This window comes from Azolla caroliniana, unplaced genomic scaffold, assembly GCF_043228905.1.
Source record: "Azolla caroliniana isolate FFs.n. ecotype wild unplaced genomic scaffold, voAzoCaro1.0.p SCAF_6, whole genome shotgun sequence".
NCBI lineage: Eukaryota > Viridiplantae > Streptophyta > Polypodiopsida > Salviniales > Salviniaceae > Azolla > Azolla caroliniana.
This window is the reverse complement of record NW_028230441.1, coordinates 22531151-22552637: the sequence shown is the minus strand read 5'-3', so window position 1 is coordinate 22552637 and position 21487 is coordinate 22531151. Positions and strand designations below refer to the sequence as shown.

Genomic DNA, 21487 nt, shown 5'->3' with positions numbered 1-21487 from the left:
TGTCTACTTATGTTCCTTTATTGTCGGCCAGAAGTTTTCCCGTCGTGAATTGATAGTTGCATTGTCTTTGGGTTGATAAGGACAGATTTTATTTGTTTTGATATCATTGTTCATTTAAAGAGTTAACATATCTCTAGTAGGCATACATTGAGGAATGTTATTGCAAGAGATATGGAGTGAAATTGTAGCCACTCTAAAGAGCCAATATGATGGCCTCAATGGCGGCTCTGATGGAGTTGAAAGACAATGAATAGCCTTCATCCAACAATGGTCGTCCTCTCCCTTTCTTGAGTCAGTGGGCATCCACATAAGATGGAACTATTGCATCCCTAGAGGGATTTGTACATAATGATCTCATTTGTAAAATTTTATAACTAATGGAAGGAGTTTTGTTTTGGAAAAAAATAAAAAATAAATTTTTTGAAGGTTTGAGAGCGTGCAAAACAAACCTCCAAATTGGAATATAAAGATTATTACTCTGACACGATTATAAATACAGTTCAAAATAGTGTTAACGTGTTTACATTCTGAAGACTTGAAAGTTGAAATATGATCTCCCTTGCTAAGTGGGGCCTTGTCCGATGTAAAGCATTTGTCATTCAACTTGGGATAGACTCTACATGGAAAGGATTGTGTGAGTATGAAATGCACCAACGCATAAATGGTAGCTTCCACTACTCGAACATTCTAGGTGTGTATATGACTTTTTTCTATCCTTGTGCGCGTGCGAAGCAAAATACTTTCATTGTTTAATAATATTTCTTAGTATCAACTATTGGTGATTGATCAGACCACCTATGTAGAAAACAAAAGGAGCTTTCTCAACCATATACTAGTTTGCTTGTGCGCAATGCCAAACATTAAAAAAGCTTGAAAGGGCTTAAGAGACGGTTTAAAAACATGCATTGTTGTTGAAAGCTCTTAAGAAAGGTTAAAATCTTGGAAATGGAATAAAGTGAAAACATTGGCTTCAATTGAACCCAATAATGTTTATCTTTACATGGTAGGATGGCCTTTGTGGAAAAAAGCATCCCCTCACCTTTAAGTAAACTATATAAAAGGGCATGATGTAAGTGCAAGAAACTTAATGGAAAGTTGATTTTTTGTTGTGCGAAAAAGAAGAAGAAGTCTATTACGTATGTATAGGTGGTTACACTATCGAGGATAGGATTGGTTTGTTTTTTGAGTGAGAAATGTTAGCATGCAAGGATTTCAATTTGACTTGCCCTAGCATATACACATAATAAGTCTCACATGATCACCAATGAGGTTTAGAGGAGGTATATGCATTGCAAACAACTACATGATTATCATGCAACCAGACAATCATTTTTCATGTTCCATATGTTCATCTCCTTCCCAATCTGTTTGTGTCCTTGAAGATTAAAGTGTTGCAAATGTTTAGAAGTACATACGAAGTGTATTTGTCCAACTAGAAATGTCTTGTTGCAAAAAAGCATTGATTTGCGTTAGGTGGTGGGAGGAGCACGTTCTTATTTCGTCCATCTCTTAGCCCCATATGATTATATACATACATACCTTGCTATAAAACTAGTTTGAGGTGGGGCCTTATTAGCTCATGCTGGGATCACTAAACCTTGAACCCTAAAACTTTAGCTTCTCTCAAAATTGATGTGGCTTAGTTGGTATGGTTGCCCAATGGAGACCAGGAGGTCATGGGATCGACCCCCCTTTGCCGTAGGTGATACTGGCGAAACCCCAACCAGATTTTGTTCTAGCAGGTAGTGAGACCCCTTGCACGCCAGTTTTCATTCTAGGAGGTAGTTTGAGGACCCACAGACCCCCCCTTTGCCGTAGGTGATACTGGCGAAACCCCAACCAGATTTTGTTCTAGCAGGTAGTGAGACCCCTTGCACGCCAGTTTTCATTCTAGGAGGTAGTTTGAGGACCCACAGTACCCGCCAAACCCAAAAGGGACCCCTCGCACGCTAGTTTTCAGGGAAGAGGAAAGTCTTTATTTCTTTTTCCATATGTAGTTCACAATGGCATGTAGTTAATGTTTGGGCTCGCTGATGTGGCACGTCCATGTGGCTGCTGACATGGAGCCATATACATGCCAAAAATGGGAAAAAAAAACAAATGAAAGGTCTCAAAAAACGAAATACACACGTGGCACTTGAGTATGTTGACGTGGCTGCCGACATGGAACCACGTACACAGGCCAGAAATAAAAAGAAAAGAAAAGATGAGAAATCTCCAAAAAAGAAGCGAAATCCACGTGGCACATCCACGTGGCAGTCTGCCGACATGGAGCCACGTACAGGCCATGAATGAAAAAAAAGATGAGGGGTCTCAAAAAAAGCGAGTTCCACGTGGCAGGCGAGCATGTTGCTGAGGTGGCATGCTCTGCTGTTCGGCTGGAAGCCTAGTTCTGTAAATTAGAGGAAAGCTATTCTGCTTCTCGAAATTATTATTATTATTCTTCTTTTTTATTAAAAAACTAAAACAATTATCCAGTAAAAAAAAAAAGCGATCAATTTTCTGGCCTCTTTTTTATAATTTCGTAAAATGAGGAGACAGAAAACTTTTAACTCACCAAAAAAAATAAAGTATTACCATTATTGTCATTTATCATTAATTAATTACTTAATAATTAAGATTTATTAATTATTTGTCCACTACGTCATATTTAAAATACAAAAAAGAAGACAATTTCAAAGCAGGCCATTTTTTGTGAAATCCAGGAAATAAATAATAATTTCTTTTTCCATTAAAAACCAACAAAAAGAAGAAGAAGAAAAGAATAGGCTAGTTTTGTAAATTCCAGGAGTTGTGTGTTATTTATTTATTTATTAAAATTATTAATTCCAATTTAAAAAGGCCAATTCTATTTTTTTTCAAATCATTTTATTTTCGGTTTTGCTAAAAAAAAAAACAAAAATAATTTTGAAACTCGAAGTTTCGAGGGTTTCTGAAATGTAAGTATTTAGTTTTTCTGTAAAATATATTTATTTATCTAATATTATTAATAATTATTCACTCATTTTGCTTAATTATTAATTCATTTATTTACATATATTATTTGCTCTGTTTTTCTGTGTCACAGTTTCCGTTAGAAGACAATATATCGAGAGAGAGAGAGAGAGAGAGAGACAGAGAAAGAGCGATTCCATAGCAATTAGGGTTTATCTGGCCTCACACGAGCTAGGGTTTTTGTAAGCTTATCTCTTCTTCTTCTTCTTCTTCTTCTGCCATAGCTAGGGTTTTCGTTAGCTTACATCTTCTTCTTATTTTTCTTCTGCCGCTGCCATATCTAGGGTTTTTGGTTAGCTTTGTTATCTCCTTCTTCTTCTTCCGTTGCTGCTGCCATAGCTAGGGTTTTTGTAAGCTTCTATCTTCTTCTATCTTCTTCTGATGCTGCCATAGTTAGGTTTTTTGTAAGCTTATATCTTCTTCTTCTGCTGCTACTGTCATAGCTAGGGTTTTTGAGAACTTATATATCTTCTTCTTCGTCTTCTGCTGCTGCTGCCGCCTTCCTTAGCCTGCGAGAATTTAGGGTTTCATGTAGGTTTAGGGTTTTACTTTACTGAGTTTTGTGATTCTTAGCACTTGCTTGTGCGGGTGGGATCCTCCTCTCCTTTTGCTTTCTTTTTCTCTTCCTTTTTAGGTCAAGAGATTGCCATCTCTCGAAGCTATACCATTCCATACCTTCCCTCCTTGCGTTGAAGAAGCTGAAGAAGAAAGAAGAATCTCTGCTATACGCCATTTCTTTGTCTGCATTCTGAAGCTTTGTCCTAAACCATAATCCAAGTTGCTTCTACGCAGAGAGGTGAGGGAAAGAGTAGCAGAAGGCAGGATTTTGCAGAAGAAGATGCTAAAGAAGAAGGAAGAATATCAGGCGGCGCCATAGCTGTATCCTCAAGTTATTCTCATCCAACAGCTTCCTTCCTGAACAGAGAGAGAGAGAGAGACAGAAGCAGATAGACAGACAGACAGAAAGAAGCAAAAGACTCAGAAAGAGAAGAGAGGAGGGGCGTCGAGACAGAGATGCCACCTCTGTGTGCAGAGAACAACACAAACAGAAGCGTCCACCAGAGCATCTCCGCAGCTTCCATGGCCTCTCCGAGGTCTGAGGTTTCTCTGCTCGCCATAGCCACACAGCTCCTTCAACAGAAACAAACACTGCCTTCTCCCCCTATCGCTGCAGGAGGGAATCATCGTCTTCATCCTTATCCCTCAGAACCTGACCATTCCACACAGACGCAGCTCTCCACGGAAGTACCTGTGTCCGACCTTCAATGGCATCCTTCCAAAACAGATCAAGATTTCCATAGCTATATTCTCCATCCTTCCACTGATGATGACACACTTCTCTGCGACGATTTCTCCGCTTATGATACTAATTCTTTGCAAAGCTTCCCTCTTTCGTCGTCCCAAATCTTATGCCCTCCTGATCAAACCCATCTGTCTGCAAAAGATCATTTCTCTGCTAAATATGCAGACCAAGGTATGGGAATGGGTATGGCGCCGTATGAGATAACAACTTCTGCGTTAAGCTGTCAAACATTAAATAGCACGGACGAAAGAAATCAAGATCACCTTCATTTCGCGAGTACTGCAGAGATGGCTTCTTGTGATTGGGTAATGGATTGCTTAATGTATGATCTAGAAGGTCAGGCAATGACGTCTTGCTTCATCGATCAGACATGTATTCCTTGTGAATCTTCAACGCAGAGCTCAGATAAATCTTCAGCTATGGCAGCTTCAACCTCTTATAATAATAATAGCAATAATAACAACAGACACTGCAATGCTCCATTAGAGGACGCTTTGCCTGATGACTTTACCGTCTTGGAAGAAGCCATGGCTCAAATAAGCTCGCCCTGGAAACTGCAGAGGCATCATCAGAAAGCACAAGAAGATGGTAACGACGATGAAGAAGAAGAAGAAGAAGATACACTCATCGCTCATCAGAATTACAACTCTGGAGCTTCTGCAGATGTCTCCTTATTGTACAAACCCACCCAATCGTCGAATTCTTTTACGAATTCGTTAACAGGGTGCTTTGTTAATGAATCTCGCCATAGCCAGCAGAAGCAGCAGGAACAAGTTATTTGTCTGCAGCAAAGACCGTGCGCTACTCCCCTGCAACAGAATTCTCCTTGTTTTCCTCCGCAACAACAGAAAGCTTCTCATGTTTCCATGCTGTCAACGAAATCTTCTTCTGCGTCTCTGCAACAACAGAAAGCTTCATCTTCTTCTGTGTCGTCACATGGAATTGAGCTCATGAAGTTGCTGCTGGAATGTGCGAAGTCTGTAGAAGAAGACCAGGAGAGAGCGGCCATGCTGCTGCTCCCGAAACTTGAAGCTCTGTCCAGCAGGCATGGAGATCCAATACAGAGATTGGCAGCTTATTTCACAGAAGGGCTATGGCAGAGGCTAGAAGGAGGAGAGCAAGTAGAAGAGGAGGAGGAGGAGGAAGAAGAAGGGAAACCAGAATTAGTAGAGAAGAAGAAGCAGATGATGATGATGGTGTTGAGAAGGAAGAAGAAGAAGAAGAGGATGATGAAGATGAAGATGAAGAAGAAGGAAGAAGCAGAAACAGAAACAGAAGAACCAAAAGCAGAAGAAGAAGAAGAAGAAGAAGAAGAAGAAGAAGAAGGGTTTAATGTAATGGCTTATAAAGCCATGAATGAGATCTCTCCATTCTTCACCTTCGCGGAGCTGACAGCTAACCAGATCATCTTGGATGCTTTGGGGCCGGCTATGGCCGATCAGCGCATCCATATCGTGGATTTCGGCCTCGGCCATGGCACGCAATGGGCATCCCTCCTGCAGGCCATGGGCACTGGAACAGAGACCTGCAGCCACAGGCAGATCCCCAGGCTTGTAACCATAACCTCCGTCCGGTTGCCCGGACAAAGCAGCAAGAATCTGGCCATGGCCATGGCTGTTGGGCGGCGGCTCGCCGAATTCGGTCGCTCTGTTGGGGTCTCCGTGGAGTGGAAGGAAGCCGAGCCCCACCCCGTCTCCATTGGTGCCCAAGAAGATGAGTGGGTCGTTGTCAACTTCATGCAATCACTCGGGAACTTGCTCCTCGAAGATGGCCCGGACATCATCCCGCCATGTCCAGCCGTCCGGGACATCCTCGCACTGGCTGCCCGGCTGAAGCCCAAGGTGGTGACTGTGGCTGAGATGGATGCGGACCTTGACCGCGGCCCGTTCCACCGAAGGTTTGTGAACGCGCTCCACTTCTTCTCGGCAATGTTCGACTCGATCGAGGCAGCCGGGATGGGCCGGGACTCTGCTCAGAGGCTCTTGGCCGAGAGGGTCGTGCTCGGGGATATGATTGAGAGCGTGGTGGGCGGCCCGGACAATGGGCAGAGACGTGGACCGAGGCGGAGGCTTATGTGTCATGAGAGCTGGAGGCGGAGCCTTGTGTCTAGCGGGTTCCGGCCGAACCCGCTCAGCGGATACGCGCTCAGCCAGGCCCGCATCTTGCTCTGGCGGTTTTGTGATAGCTTCACCCTGCATGAGCATCAGCAAGGCTCCCTAACACTTGGGTGGCAATCCAAGCCCCTCTTCACAGTGTCTTCTTGGATGCTTTGACGAAATGAATCCATGAATCTTCATTGTCACTTGATTGAATAGATGGATGGGTGGAGGATGTGTATGGTCTTTTACACCACAACAAAAACAAGAAGCAAGGAAAACCTTTGATCTTTTTTCTTTTTTTTATTAAACCTTAAATTGAACAATCCATTACATATAGCAGTTCATTACCACTTTAGAAAAAGTATGGGCATAACGAAACCAATTGCTTTAAAAACCCTTCCATGGATCCATCATTATTTATCATATAGCAAATAAAATCATTCATTATATTTGATATCTCCTCCATTCCATACATTCAAGAAAACCTCTTTTGTATAATTATTCAACCTTCTAAACTCACATTCTTTATTTTTATACCCAAAACCTTGGGGAAACTATAAATATACATACCCAACATGATATCTTCTCTATCGATCCATGTTATTGTATTCGTGTCACCCTATTGTATATTATCTATCCATGTTCCTAAAACACTTTGTGTTGTGTTCTTGTATTTGTTTCATAGTCCCCAAGTTTTCTTTGTCTCGTACTTATCAACTAACACCACTACAAGAATAATGATAATAATTCCAAGTTCTAACACACTCTTAGTAAGCTCAATTTGTTGCCCATCTGTGAAAATGCTGGCCCATACCAATGCATGTGTATTAACAATTTGACTACGTAAATTAGTGTCATTGTGTACAACTCAGAAGTACATATAATTACCTTACGACTCAGAAAGACTTATTGTTGGTTTGGTGATACGCTTGTATGTATTGCTTGTACCCATACGTGTCATCTGGTTATAATTAGCTACAATGCTTGACATGAATAAGATTGAATAAGATGTTTGGATGCCATGGCTACATCAGAAAAAGATAGCTATGATTGTATGTGTTCCATGTTCACACAAAAGTTAAGGCCACCCAGTTCTAAATGAACAGCATTTAATGCTTGGTTAGCAAACATAATCTTTTCCAGTTTACATAATTGGCTGGGCTATAAATCTTAATATTAAAAAGCAATCTTAACCTGCAAAGAAGCCGATGTAATGTAGCCTTATAGCTTGTTTGAGAAATGAAAATTTCATAGCTCCCCCAAACCCCTGAGTCCTGTCTACTATTTTACTTGTAATTGACGAGTGCTGACACAAACTTCCTATGTTTCCCTATCATGGCTTTCTACGTTTGTGATCTAGGACATTTCCAAACCCCAGGAGTTATGCAATATGTAGTGGGAGTGCTCTATTTTTTAATGTGTAATGTGCACCTCCAATTGCATAACATGATACAATGATCCAAACCCCTCTTGGAACAAAGCTTTTCCATATCTACTTTATATATACATCATAGTATCATAATTTGCACCTTACTTTGATGCTGTTCACATAGTGTTTGGCCTGGTATCAATATTCTAGGCAAAGTGTTAACAACATAGAAAATCAGGTACCATATAGATCCCCAAACATATATTGACATAACTGGTCTTTCCTGATTTGCTTAATGAAGATAAAGAAGTGTGAAGGATCAAATTGGAGTCAATCATCATAGTAAGAAAAAACGAAAATTCAAACCTAAACTACCACTTAATATCACGTACAGCAACATGTTAAAAGTGACAGATACATCATATAGCCATAGATACACAGGCAAAGCCCTAGAAATGAGGACCATCAGAAAGAGAGGATAAAATATTAAAAGAAAATCATTGAAAATGAGAGGATCATTGGAATTGGAGAAAGAGTGTTCAAATCCCAAAACTAGAGATAATTACTCATGCCTTCTAGCTAATCAAAATTTATTCGATTCTATGCACTTTGGTTTAGGGTTGTATTTTATTTTATTTTCATGCTTCAAAATAAAGGAGATTCTGGTAACTACATTTCCATGTTTCAGTAGACATTTTGCACAAAATTTCTGACATTTTTTAGTAACCATTCTAGGAATTTTTCCTGTCCAAATTGAATACAGAATTGTTGAGAGAATTTACATATAAGAGGCGGCTAATTACCGAAAACACAAAGTGAATGCCGAGAGTTCAATAGTCACTGCTTTCATGCAAAACACATGTTACAATTCTGTCTGATTATCTACATTCAAATGCTTTGTAGAGAGTTATCATACCAAAAACCTGTGTAGTAGATAAGACTTCATGGCAATGTAGGGCTAACTTGTACAAATGGGTTAGTATAAATTTTCAGGAATGAATTCAAAAGAGTATGTTGTTTTCAAGTTACATTAAAATGAGCTGAATTAGCATTCAATAAGTACGGTTACGGTTACACAATGCACACACATAATCCCCTACCACTTCAAAAGAAAAACTGTCGGAACCAACGGAAATATAACTGATGGATGGAAAATTTCTCAGGTTATGTTCAATGGTTCCATATTTCCTTCATTGTTCAACACCTGGACTACTATTGAGTGGCTCTGGACTGAAATCATCACACAACATTTACATATATATATATTTACTAGGAAAGCTTCAAAAAGAAAAGAAAGACAGATTTGATATCAAATTTAGGATATTACCATGATAGCAATAGATGTTTCAATTGCTTAACTGCAGTTGCTGCTGCAAATATCACCATTTTTTTCACCTGAAAATTTGGATAAGGAAAATAACAATTACCGTAAGGGGAGAGAAATGCAAAAAATAGCATTATGTATGTGTTGATGAAAGAAAATGCATTGGAAGGATGCAAACATTAATAATAAAACTAGAGCTGAGGATCAAGTATTCAGATACAGTGTATATGTGGTGAAGAAACAACATATACAAGAACACACCAGACCTATTGATTGGTGGTATTGTATTTAAGGGAAAACTCTGAAGTATTGCTTCGTTTTTATTTGTTCCCCAAATGTAACTGAGTTTTCATTATTTCCTCAAATAATATGGTCATGAATTCCTCTTCCTTTTTTATAATCATATGTGATATTTCAGCAATTAATAGTCAATTCCATACCCTTTCTCTGTTTTGGGGGTTGACGAATGGTTTGCAGAGTTAGCAAAAACCCAGGGGCATTTGGGACGAAAACACACGGTATTACAGATTTTTTCTCTATATTTAATTAATACAATGCCCATTACAAAGAGATGATGGAAATGATACTTTATATAGAGAGAGATGAACACCTCCAGTTTATCCTCCTTGGCGCGATGACCTTTTGGCAGCAGTCTGTACTCTTCGGTCAACCGTACACATTCTTGGACATTCTCCGGCGTTACAAAGTCCAATGCAACCTTAATGCAAGACTGAAACCAATTCAAGAACCATGAATTTTCTTTTAATTGGATACACTCAAATTCCTTCTCCATTCCTACGAACTTACAAGAACCACAAAACAAATTCCTAGCAGGATGTTTCACACTGCATGTGTTAATTTTTTTCTAAATGAACACATCAAATACATAAAACTGAAAGACACTCTGAATCAAATGTATCATGTGCCAGACAATTTATATAATTAGATACCTGTGTACCTATATATATGTGTGTGTAATAACCCTCATCATGACTATTTATATACATAAATACATAAATAATTTACTATATGTACATAAATACCTGTGTCTATGCGTGTGTGTGTGTGTGTATGAGTGTAATAAGCCTCATCATTTGAGGGGAAATGGACAGATCATACTATAGGAGCCTTTATAGCACAAACACACAAGCACAAACCCAACGAGAAGAGATCTTCAGCACCATTATAGCATATAGCCTTCGATGTGGCAATAGGAGATCCCAAAGTGTGTGGAATTGGTCAAAGGGTTGGTCCCGCGACACCATTCTTCTTCCATTGAAGATCTCTAGAGATACTTCCTATTAGCTAGTATCGGTGCTATTGGATGAATCGTGATCAACTCAGTTGGAAAAGGCCTGAGTTTGGTTCAGGATAAACTTCCAGCTAATATAAAACTTAAGTTTTCCACTAATCTTTAATTTTAGATTTTAAGTTGGTGATAATTTGGCAGGATAATTAGAAAGATGATGATCTATTTCTAGAGTGTCACATTGATGTTCACACTAAAATAGTGTTTTGGTCCTTATGTATCCAAAAGGATCATCATTAAAAGTTTACCAGCACATTTTATGTATATATACCTTTGTATTTCTCACTTGATGAGGACAGCCAGCAGGAATGAATATGGCCTCCCCCCAGTGTTGCTCAAATGTCCAAGCCTCAATTCCTACACGAAATCAGTGGCACAGTTGACATATACAAGAACTTACGGCTCTAAATGTTTAAAATTCTCAATGATCATACCATACTCCTCCTTCAGCTTTCTTTTGTGTTCTTGGTTGAGAAAGATAGTCTGGTCATGAATGGGTTCATCTACCTGTAATATGTTTTAAGTTAGATGCAGATCGTGAAACTAAGGGCCTCTAACTGAGACAATACTGGTAATGTTAAACTTCGATATAATGTCATACATGTGTAAGAAACCTTTCTTCAGTATGTCGGAACTCCCTCCAATGTTGTTTCAAATAGGCTTGCAATTTTGGTACATCCTCACGACGGAAAACATCCCACAGGGCTCCACCGCTATGTGACTCTGGTTCCTTATCATGAATTAGATTTATGAGAACATTTCTGTCTGCATGATTTGCATCTTTTACATCAGTTTTCAAATTGTCGTCTTTTTTCTCAAGCATATCAAGCTCATGCTCACGCTCTACATTGACTGAGACAGATTCCACTAATGTAGTATCTTCTGGAACAATGTCTTTTTCAGGAACAACATAGTCAGAAACAATGGCTTGTTCCTCATTGATATCAATCCCATTACTTTTTACTTCACACAATGAATGAGTTTTTTGAACATCAATTTGTGAATCAGAGTTTATTATACTGCTTTGTTTGGTACAAATAATATGGTTCTCTTGTCCTTTACATTGACCATCAATCTCCATCATTGGCAATTCAGTTTCTATTATATCAGCTTGTTCTGCAGGAATAACGTCATTATTTGCTTCTTCACATCGAGCATCAACTTCAATCATTTGCAAATCAGAGTCTTTTACATTGGTTTCCTCAGCAGGAATAACATGTTTATCTGCTTCTTTACATTGAACATCAATCTGGATCATTTGTGAATCAGCATCTATTTGTGACTTAACATGATGATCAGCCGTTTTCTTTTCTAACTGAAGATTTTTGTGTTTTTGCTTCTTCACGGTATAAACATGTACATCTTTTTGCTCCATTATAGAGTCAATATGTTCAATTTTTTGTTCCATGAGAGCATCCTTGTGTGTTTCTTTTGTCTCACACACTCCCTTTGAATATGCATTTCCAATAGAAATTACCTCTTCACTATTTACACCAATACCAGAAGCACCATTATCAGGTTCTTCCTCTGGAATAGAAGCACCAGTACCACGATCTTCACTCACAAATTTATCAATTTTACAATCAGTTTCATGTTGGTTGGCATCAAATTGAAGGGCGTTGATTTGATTATCTACAGGAACAATGTTCAATACTTCTTTGTCCCGAACATCAGTAAGTATCACTTTGGAGATGCTCTGGTCCTGCGAAAGTGTATATGACCCATCAGCATATTTTTCGTCTTCAATGGTGTCACTAGATCCACCATTTTGAGATCTGACATGCTCAGAATATTCAGCAACTTTGATTCCAACTGCAGTAGATTCTGGCCTTGTATCTCTAGAACTTGTCTTATCATCATTGTCAACCACAACCATCACAGAAGCAGACATATCTTCCACTACTATGGCAACGTTATGAATGCTTTCATTACCAACTTCAGGTGCAGAAAATTTCCCAATATTTCCAGTTTGGCCAAGCATGCATGACTCCTTTTCATTGCATTTTTTCAGCACATCATTCATGTGTTCTGCGGAGACTCTGACAGTGCTTTCAGGATTTTCATCACCGGCCTGGATTACCCTGGTATTGGCAGCCTCTGCTGCACCATCTATGGTTCCATTTATGATTGCCTATAAAAATGTATGTAATAGATTGTTATTGATGACATTATTGCATTATTCTGGAAAATTGTGTGTGTTACATATATGACATGCAAACAAAATAAAATTACAAAACAATACTTCATATCTTCTTTTGATCCTCCAATCTATAATTTAGCCAGCATAACGTACTGTCCATAGGTTTGACAAGATAATGCATCATCCATACATTGCATAATGTATCCAGCTACTATCTAATTAACTGGAAGAAGAAATATACACTGATGTCTCTTAAAAGGCCAAATGGTCTGCAAGACCGAAAAAGAGATTACATCTTAAAATGTTGCCTTGTCTCTGAGAAGGCAACAAACCAGAATAGATATAGCTAAATTAGTTGAACTGCCAAATGTACCAGAGAATCTCATTAGCTAAGCACTTACATTCTGAACATACATGGGTCAATCCTAGATGGAGAGGTCTCCGAATCAAGGAAAGCATCTTCGATGTCAGGTGATAATGGCCTGTATCTGCCGGTGACACCGGTGATGGAGTCATGGTCCACATGGATGTAGCCTACGTGTACAACAAACCCCTGTCACCTAATCTATTCTAGCCCTTTTTGAGTATACATTACCATTGCTAAAGAGATCCAAAATGGCCTACAGGCCCACAACTGTCACAACCATGGTATGTCATCAAAGCTATGAGAGCTAAATTATAGCAATAAAATAATCTAGTATCTAATTGTAAAAGCTAGGTATCAAACGAGAACTCAAAGAGCTATGTGGTGCAATATGCAACTTATGAGTGCAGTAATGCTGGAGCATCCCTATTGATCATGCCAAGATCTCTCGAATCAGTCAAATCATCATGTTAAAGTGTCTCTATCTCATCAAAGGATCTGGCTGTAATATCTGTCTCATTCTAAAATCATGCCTTGAACTCTCTTTGCAATCCCAAGTCCTGTTGAAACCAGCTCAAACAATCTTGGATGGCAGTGATTTAACATCTCTACCAATAATTAGCTTTTATCAAATTAATAATCATTGAAGAATGCTTGAGAAGAGAGTGAGAGTTCAGTATATAGGACACGCTACACCAATTGACCATAAAGCTTGGCACCCCCCATTGGCATTTCTTGATTGATTCAACATGAAAGAATAGCATGTTTCAGCCATCATACACAAACCCAGGAAACACAAACACAAACAGCCAGCAGAACCCCCTTAGGCATTTCTTGATTGATTCAACATGAAAGAATAGCCTGTTTCAGCCATCATACACAAACCCAGGAAACACAAACACAAACAGCCAGCAGAACCCAGGAAACACAAACTGAATAATTGTATTTCAGCATAAATACAATAGATAGTCTGTAAATGTGCTCTCAGTATATCTCTCATTAGATATTCTAGATCAGAAGTTGCAATAACGTGGTCTAGGGCTTTTTTGTCAGGCAACAATGGCTTTTATCTTTTTCACCTGTCTCCACCTGAAGCTGATTATATGCAATCTAATAATATGCTGCCTAATCATTCTGTTATGCTGATGTCAGTTAGAGGGGGCTTCTGTGCTATACTGGAACAGTTGTCGTGCTTGTATATCAAGGTCATGTAAACTGAACCATGTAGTCACCTGCAAGTGCCACACTTGCAACATCAAGATGATGGTAAATCACCAATTTAGCGAAATTTTTACCGCTGAAAATTTCTCATATAAATGAAGAAACACCTCAAAAGAGTTTATGCTCACTGTGTGTTAATCCTGTATTCAAGAAGCAAGATTGGTCCTCAACAAGGAAGCTAACATTCTGTTTTCCGCAAAGACTAGTGACCATTTCAATATTTGCTTATTGACTCCAGGCCTTATGCAAATACATGCCTGCCACCACCGAGTGGGAGCATGTGTGCTTTGCATATGCCATATATGTATATGCTCACAGCCTAAAATAAAAGAAGATTACAGACCTCATTAATAATTTGTTCCTTGACTGGATGGTCCTTTATTATTATGGATTCTGTTTTCTTCTCCAGCTGTGTCTCTCTGGTTGTGTCTAAGCCTGGCCTTTCAGATATATCCATTTCCTTATTTTCCCGGATAACTTCACATTGCCATTCTGACAGCTTGACTTCAGTGCAATGAGTGAGAACATTTACCTGAAAACAAATCAATAAATGATGCAAATTTTGAGCTTAGCAAAAGGCAACAAAATGCCTCAGTTTTCATTTGCTCTCAAGATCCACTGTGATCATTAACTATACTTACTGCATCAGACATGTCGCAATGCAGTTTCGTTACTGAATCCCCACGTCCAAGCTCCTCTTCAACACCATAAGCAATATAAGTCTTTGGCCCCAAGTCAGGCTTTGCAACATTATCTGGTATCTTTGTAGCCAGATTCAGCATTCCTCGTGTTGGATGTGTATAGTCATGGAATGGCAAAGCACTAATGAATTCTGCACCATGGCGCGGCAATCTTTCATGGAAGAAATTTGCAGGAGGCCAATCCTTAAGTTTAAGCATTTCAGGCCAGCCATCTTTGTGCATGCGCCCATCTTGATACCCTTTGAAAAACTGATGTATGTTTATCTCAACCTGTAAAGAAATGCCAAGATATAACCATGCAAACAAATTGTAATAGCTGAGGTTACAACATATTCCTGCCTAAGCCTGAAAAACACAGGAAACATTCAAAAAACATGTTGAGTGGGTTGGGTGGTACCTGACACCAGTCAAGACAGTCAATAGCCTTCACAGATTTTGTTTCTTCAACAAACTTCTTTTTTGTCGTCTCTCGGAAAGCCCTCCACATGACCATAGGCTCCCAACTTAGACCTTTTGTCTTCTCTAGTACATCTCTTACAATCACAGGTTCTCCCTTAAGCCAATGCTTCTGGAAGTGCTCAAAAGCATTTTTACCCATGTCCAAGGATGATGGACAGTAAATAAAATTGTCCACTGAGTCATTCCTCTGTGCAGCTTGACGTACACATTTGGTATGATTAGCTGAGTTAAACTTTTCAGCAGAGCATAACTGGCATGGCTCAGATGATTGAGGCCGAGTATATACTTCATCACCTACTGCAGATTCAACTTCAGTGACAAGTTTGTTTATCCAACCATGCTTGGCAATTTGCCTCAATACAGTTTCTTGCCACCCACATCCACCCCTCCCTTGGGGTGGGCATGGAATGCTTCCGTCTTCATTAGCTTTCCATAATGGTAATTCGGATACTTGCACTTCAGTTGACTCTTTAACTGAGTTACAGCCCAGTAGTTTACCTTCACGAAGATCTTGACAGCATTGCAAACACAAATCATAATTACACTCTGGACAACTCCTATACAGATCCACAACAGATGTGTTGCAATTGTCACTGCAAACAAGAAAATCCCTTGTTAATACAGAAAATAAAAGAAACTAATATTCAAAATGAGCAATGTTTTAATATTTTTGTTTCCAAACAAATATCCAAATAGCAAAAGTAGAAGTTCAAACTTTAAACGAAATTACATCATCATGGATCATGGATCATGGATCACAGAGGATACATCCACAAGGATTTTACTTGTGGGGTTGGGGTCCTTTGAAAAGCCAATGACCTTATGCTCATTGATGTCATTACGATTTTGTGCATAACATGTAAATTGAGGTAGAAAGAAAGTCCGTTGGTTTTTTTAACCATGAGGATTTGAGCCCCTCTATTCCTAATGGGAACAGAATAAAGAAAAAAGCAGATCTTTTATAGATCACATAGGTTTTGAGATCAATGTGCCTCTATTAAGAGGTAGCTATTCATGTTGTATGTGAACAAGCATTGTGGAAGAAATAAAGTTGTCACTCCCCTTTTAGACACTTATTATTCCTTGAATGATTGGCATCTCATTAATCATCAATATCAATTTTTGCCAATCACATGTAGAAAGCCTTATGCTATCCAAACTTGTAAGCAGAATGTTAGGAATGAACTTTCTTATGGAGTTATAGGGATTATTTCATCTCTCTGCATATTAGTTTTCTGAATATTGACAATTATCGTCTAGTTATGGGCAAACCCTCTCATTTATATGTTAAACTTCCTCCAAAAAAAATTAAATATTTTGATTATTTATTATTTGGGTTTAACATAATGATAAAAATATACTCCATTGCTGAAAGTTTACATCACAACAAAAAATGCAGCATATCTTCAAAAAGATTTCCAGATCTAGATCTTCTAGATTTTATAATCCTACCATGCATTCAACATTCATATCAAGCCAGTATCACAAATACCGCTGAGCATCGCTTACCAGTATAGCCGCTCATCTGAATTAAGTCTTGTCCTTTTAATGTCAACACAAGAGATTCCTGTGATCATAACAAAAGTTTGATGGGAGTGGAAATTGCAAAGAAGCTTTACAGATAAACAATCCAACGAAACTTTAAATTATGTTTTATACTAACCTTTACATTTAGTCTCTAATTCAATTTCTTCCCTTTGTTGTTTATCTAAGGTCCTTAAGTGTGGTAAGAGGAAGGACAGCATATATCGAAGAGTTGATATCTTCTCTGAATCAGACATGTTAGCCCTTTCCTGAAACCCACACGTTAGGACATATTACAACAATTGAAGCTGAATTTTGGAACAAACTCCAAAAAATTACCTATTTAAAGTCCTTGAAGATAATTACCTCTGACATGGAGTTTACTTTAACATTCATGATACGAAGACATGCTTTACAATTGCAAATTCCACGACAAAGTGGACACAATTCCTCTATCTCATCCTCAGTCATTTCAGGATACCTGTAAAGCCCAATAATGGTGTTAAATACATACCAACAAGCTCATCATATGATGGGAAACTGAATTCATATTTCTCACCATCTGCTAATGCATGACATGCAGTAGCGTTTGCTCTTACAGTTTTGGCAATTGACTACAGAATTTCTGTCGTTCCTCTGACACTGATGACACATCTTGCTGTCCTTACTTCTCTTCTTCAACTTCTCACCAGAATGTGAAGTGTCCTAAGAGAATGTCATAATTGCATATAATAATTTATGGTAATTTTAATGCAAATCAAAGTATCAAATCTTTGATACAAACTAATTCCCATACAACTGCACTTGCCCCCATGAAAACCACCAAGTTTATTTTTTTCCCTCAAATGCTCTTGTTCAAACCCATCTCAAGCAATATGTGCTATTTGAGCAATTATACAGTCAATTCATTCCTATTTTCTCAAATATCATTCCTATTTTCCTTCAAGGGCTGACTAGGGATATTTGAGAAATAATGAGAAAACAGGGGCATTTTGAGAAATAATGAAAAACTCCAGGGTATTTCGGAGTTTTTCTTTAAAATTAAAGCATGTGTTGATTAAAGCTATATGCAGGACATCAAGAACATGCCACTTATTTCACCTTTTCCTTCAACTATGCCACAAGCAACAGCCCTAAATACAAATAAAGAGATACATTGACATGTCATGCAAGCAGAAATTCCACGTAAATATAATCCTCATTATGCATTTTATCTAACCATTACACCCATAAAAATAATTCATATTTGAGAGTATCTATAATTAGTGCAGGTAATGTTATTTCTTACCATTTCATTGAATTCGTGGTAAGCAGACTGCTTTGCACTTGTACCAGATATTTGCAACACGACTTTGAATTTTCTTGTTGAATCATCAGCTTTAGGCCTGGTCTTCATTCTAAAATCATCTATTGCATCATCATCGTATCTCCTTCCAATTTTCTTTGCCAATTCCTCTTTGCTTCCGAGACCCTTTCTCATTCCTTCATTTTCCTTCATTGTCTTGTCTTGATTCTGAAGTCTCTGCTTTAATCTTCTCTCGTATTCTTCCCTGTTTGTCTTCACCTTCCTTTCCACTCCCTTCTCATCAAGGTCATCCTCAAACCTTACCTTCTTTTCCAAATCATCCATCTTTTCCCTTACTTTTCTTTGGTGTAGACTATCTGATTTCTCCCTAATCTTCTTGTCAAAAACCTTCCTCTCTTCAAAGTCGAAGTCATCTGAGTCCTCTTCACTATCTTCCTCAGATCCATCTGTATCATCATAGTGCATGACTTTTCTTAGTGAGCTTTCTCCACGCTCTACTCCAACATTTTTCTTAAACTTGTTAACATCATTGTCAACCCTATTGAAACCAGGATCATTGACCCGATAAGCTGATGCATCATTTGATCGTCTCATATGTAGAGGAAAGGATTTTACATCTTTATTATTATGCTTTGAAGGTGGGCTATAGGATGGGGAATCGGAATCTCCTTCACTATCATCTTCAGATTCAGATTCACTATCACTGGAGAATGCCTTTGTTCGTTTCTTTGGAGCCCCGCCTCCCTTGGGTGACTTGTTAAGAACTTTATGCTTTGTTTGTTCTTCTCCTTTGTGTCGTTTTGGTGCAGGTGGTTTGGCAATGGTGGTAACACCACCGGATGTTCTCTTTTTGGCTTGAACAATGTGTTTTTCACACATGCTTTTACCTTCAACAGCTCTTCCGGTGCATCTCCATTGTTTGCCATCAGATCGTTTGCACCTTAACTCATCAGGAATCACCTCAGTTGATGCTTGGCTTACTTTTCCTTTCTTACCCATCAATCCTTACTTCCTTCCCAAATCAAGTGCTTGGGTTGAGGGGATGATTTCTTGATCTATCAAGAATGGTCCAGAACATCTACAGAGCACAAAAGATAATGTGTTTTATAACACACTATAGAAACTGCATGCATCACATATGTGATCGACACAGTACACATCTTTGATTGGATAGAACAAGACAATTCAAGTAAAGGAGAAACAATGCAGGAACATAGTGAATTAAAGAGATACAACATATCTACTGAACATTGGGTGTCAAGAACAAAGACATGTGGAAACAGAGGGAATCCTAAACAGGGTGAATTGAAAAGGACCAGACTATTTAGTTGATGATGTTACACATCAACACAACTAATTAATTGCATTGAAAGGAAGGGAGAAAAAAATGTAGAAATAGTGAACATCTTAAACGGAGATGACGCTTTCTCTATGCCTTTTACATCAGAAACAACTAATTGAATTACATATAACAAAGAAACGAGAATTAATGCAGAAAAATTAGAGTGATTCGAAATCCATGATATATTTTATTGATGTACTACTTGTCAAAACAACAAAGTAATCATACAGCAGAACAAAGAGCATGCAGAATGGAGTGAGTTTTAAACCGTGTAAATCTTTTAGTAACAAGGTGAAATCTAGAGTGAATCTTGAAAAGAGACCAATTGAAATCCACCACAACTTCGCTAATTGCATAGAAACAAAGAAGAAGAAACGCAGAAAAAAACAAAGTAAATCTTAAACAGATACAAATGAAAGCAAAAGAAATGCCTAAAATAAAAACAGAGAGAAAGAGTAGTTGTCAATAAAAACCCTGACTCGGTCTCTCTGTCTCTGTCTGTCTCTGTCTCTCTCTAAACCCTAATTTGGAAATTAGAAAGTACTTTGAACCAAATGTAAATCAGAAAATAAGAAAAGAAAAACAGAGAGGCATAACTATGTGATGTAATAATACCTCGCAAATTGCAAAACAATTCAGCTATGGCGAAACAAGCTTCTTCCTGCCAAAGAAAAAGGAAAGAAAGGAAAACTAGGCGGAATTTGAATCACTAATTTCTCTCTGTTTTTCTTTTGTTCTTTAATTTTACTCCGTTATTTGTTCTTTATTTTAACCTGTTGTTTTATCTCTTCTTCTTCTTCTTCTTCTCCTCCTCTTCCTCCTCTGTTTTTGTTCTGCTCTGCTCTCTGTTTATTTTTTATTTTTACTCTGTTTCTGTTCTTTAGTTTTTTTACTCTGTTTTTTGCCTTCTTCTCTGCTTTTGTTTGATGATGATGTTGTTGTTTACAGTCAATCTTTGGCCTGAGTAGAGATAGATGGATGCATAGACATCCAAGAAAAAATCCTCTGTTTATTCCATGCATTCTTGAATCAATCAATCATGATCCATGAATCTACAACTTCTAATGATTAATCAAATGCATTTGTGCATTCCAGCGAAAACATATACATTGGCATTCGATCGGGTTTTCGTTCCAAGTCTCTCGATTATGTGTTTGGTCGAGCGAATGTGAATGCATCTCTCTTACTATATATATATATGTCTGATTTAAGTGGGATGTAACCACTTTTAGTGGGGGGGGGGGGGGAGCTGAGATCTGATATCATCCTTTGCAATCTTGTTTTTTCGGACTAAAACTCGCGACCCTCTTTGTCGATGGATCACGAGTTTTGTATGTCTTTTCTATGTAGTGTTTGTGGGTCGATTGAAGATTCATCCCATTCCTATGCTTGGGGGGTTGTTATGCTAGCTTTAACAACAACCTGAGTAGTCTAGTCTATCGACCATAGACCTGGCAGCTTTCGAAAACCTTATGTATCCTCACATGAATGTAATGTCTCTATATTCATTCAACTTTTTATGTAGGCATCCATAATGGATTGTTTTGTCTTTGCATGCATTTATATTGTGAGAATGCATGGACCACGCACGCTTCTCCAATTGCGTCTCTCTCTCTCTCTCTCTCTTGGTTATCGGACACCGGATCTTAAACTCGTTAAAGACTTGGGTTCGTATTTCTGTTGAATCGTAATTTTATCCATCTTATGCTACCACTCAAAAGGCATAATATTTTCAGAAACCTAGTAACTTGAAAGAAAAAAAAGTTATTTGCAAAACCCTATGCTGCAAGATGGGAACAAGTATTTTATTGCGATAGCAAACATGAGTAAGGGTTTACTCATCACATTATGTTTATGTTCACAATGCCCTCATTTTGTTCTCCACCCTCCATACATTGCTTCTCTAGTATGATTATAATTGATGCTCTAATAGATTTCTCGAATCATTTGATTAGGTGAGCAATTACAGGATTAATCTCTAATATAAATTCATGGATAGAATCATGTGAGTGATGGATACAAATGCTAGGTA

At 38.3% G+C, this 21487-nt stretch overlaps 2 protein-coding genes across 2 annotated transcripts; one reads left to right on the top strand and one right to left on the bottom strand.

Annotated features, from left to right (window-relative positions):
• The first annotated feature begins 3270 nt into the window (after positions 1-3270).
• LOC147863379 (uncharacterized) lies at positions 3271-7062 on the top strand. Its single transcript, XM_087321385.1, has one exon. It carries the CDS (start codon positions 4009-4011, stop codon positions 6568-6570), a length of 2562 nt encoding a protein of 853 aa, XP_087177511.1. The 5' UTR covers positions 3271-4008; the 3' UTR covers positions 6571-7062.
• Positions 7063-8588: 1526 nt separating this feature from the next.
• Positions 8589-20292, bottom strand: LOC147863378 (uncharacterized). The gene is made up of 15 exons (XM_087321868.1): positions 20071-20292; positions 18096-19191; positions 17367-17512; positions 17174-17288; positions 16947-17076; positions 16793-16850; positions 15222-15876; positions 14765-15094; positions 14467-14655; positions 11000-12529; positions 10833-10905; positions 10670-10755; positions 9700-9819; positions 9093-9160; positions 8589-8995 (listed from the first exon to the last, which is right to left on the bottom strand). Exons 2-15 carry the CDS (start codon positions 19110-19112, stop codon positions 8956-8958), a joined length of 4557 nt encoding a protein of 1518 aa, XP_087177994.1. The 5' UTR covers positions 19113-19191; positions 20071-20292; the 3' UTR covers positions 8589-8955.
• Between the last annotated feature and the right edge of the window lie 1195 nt (positions 20293-21487).

Bases quoted from the DNA above. Each gene is read 5' to 3' on its own strand.
- LOC147863378 (XM_087321868.1), bottom strand. From the start codon at position 19,112: ATGGGTAAGAAAGGAAAAGTAAGCCAAGCATCAACTGAGGTGATTCCT. The intron at 15,877-16,792 runs GTAAGCGATGCT...TCTTGTTTGCAG, and splicing joins TCAGATGAGCGGCTATACTG to TGACAATTGCAACACATCTG. The intron at 10,756-10,832 runs GTATGATCATTG...GATTTCGTGTAG, and splicing joins AAAGCTGAAGGAGGAGTATG to GAATTGAGGCTTGGACATTT.
- LOC147863379 (XM_087321385.1), top strand. From the start codon at position 4,009: ATGCCACCTCTGTGTGCAGAGAACAACACAAACAGAAGCGTCCACCAG.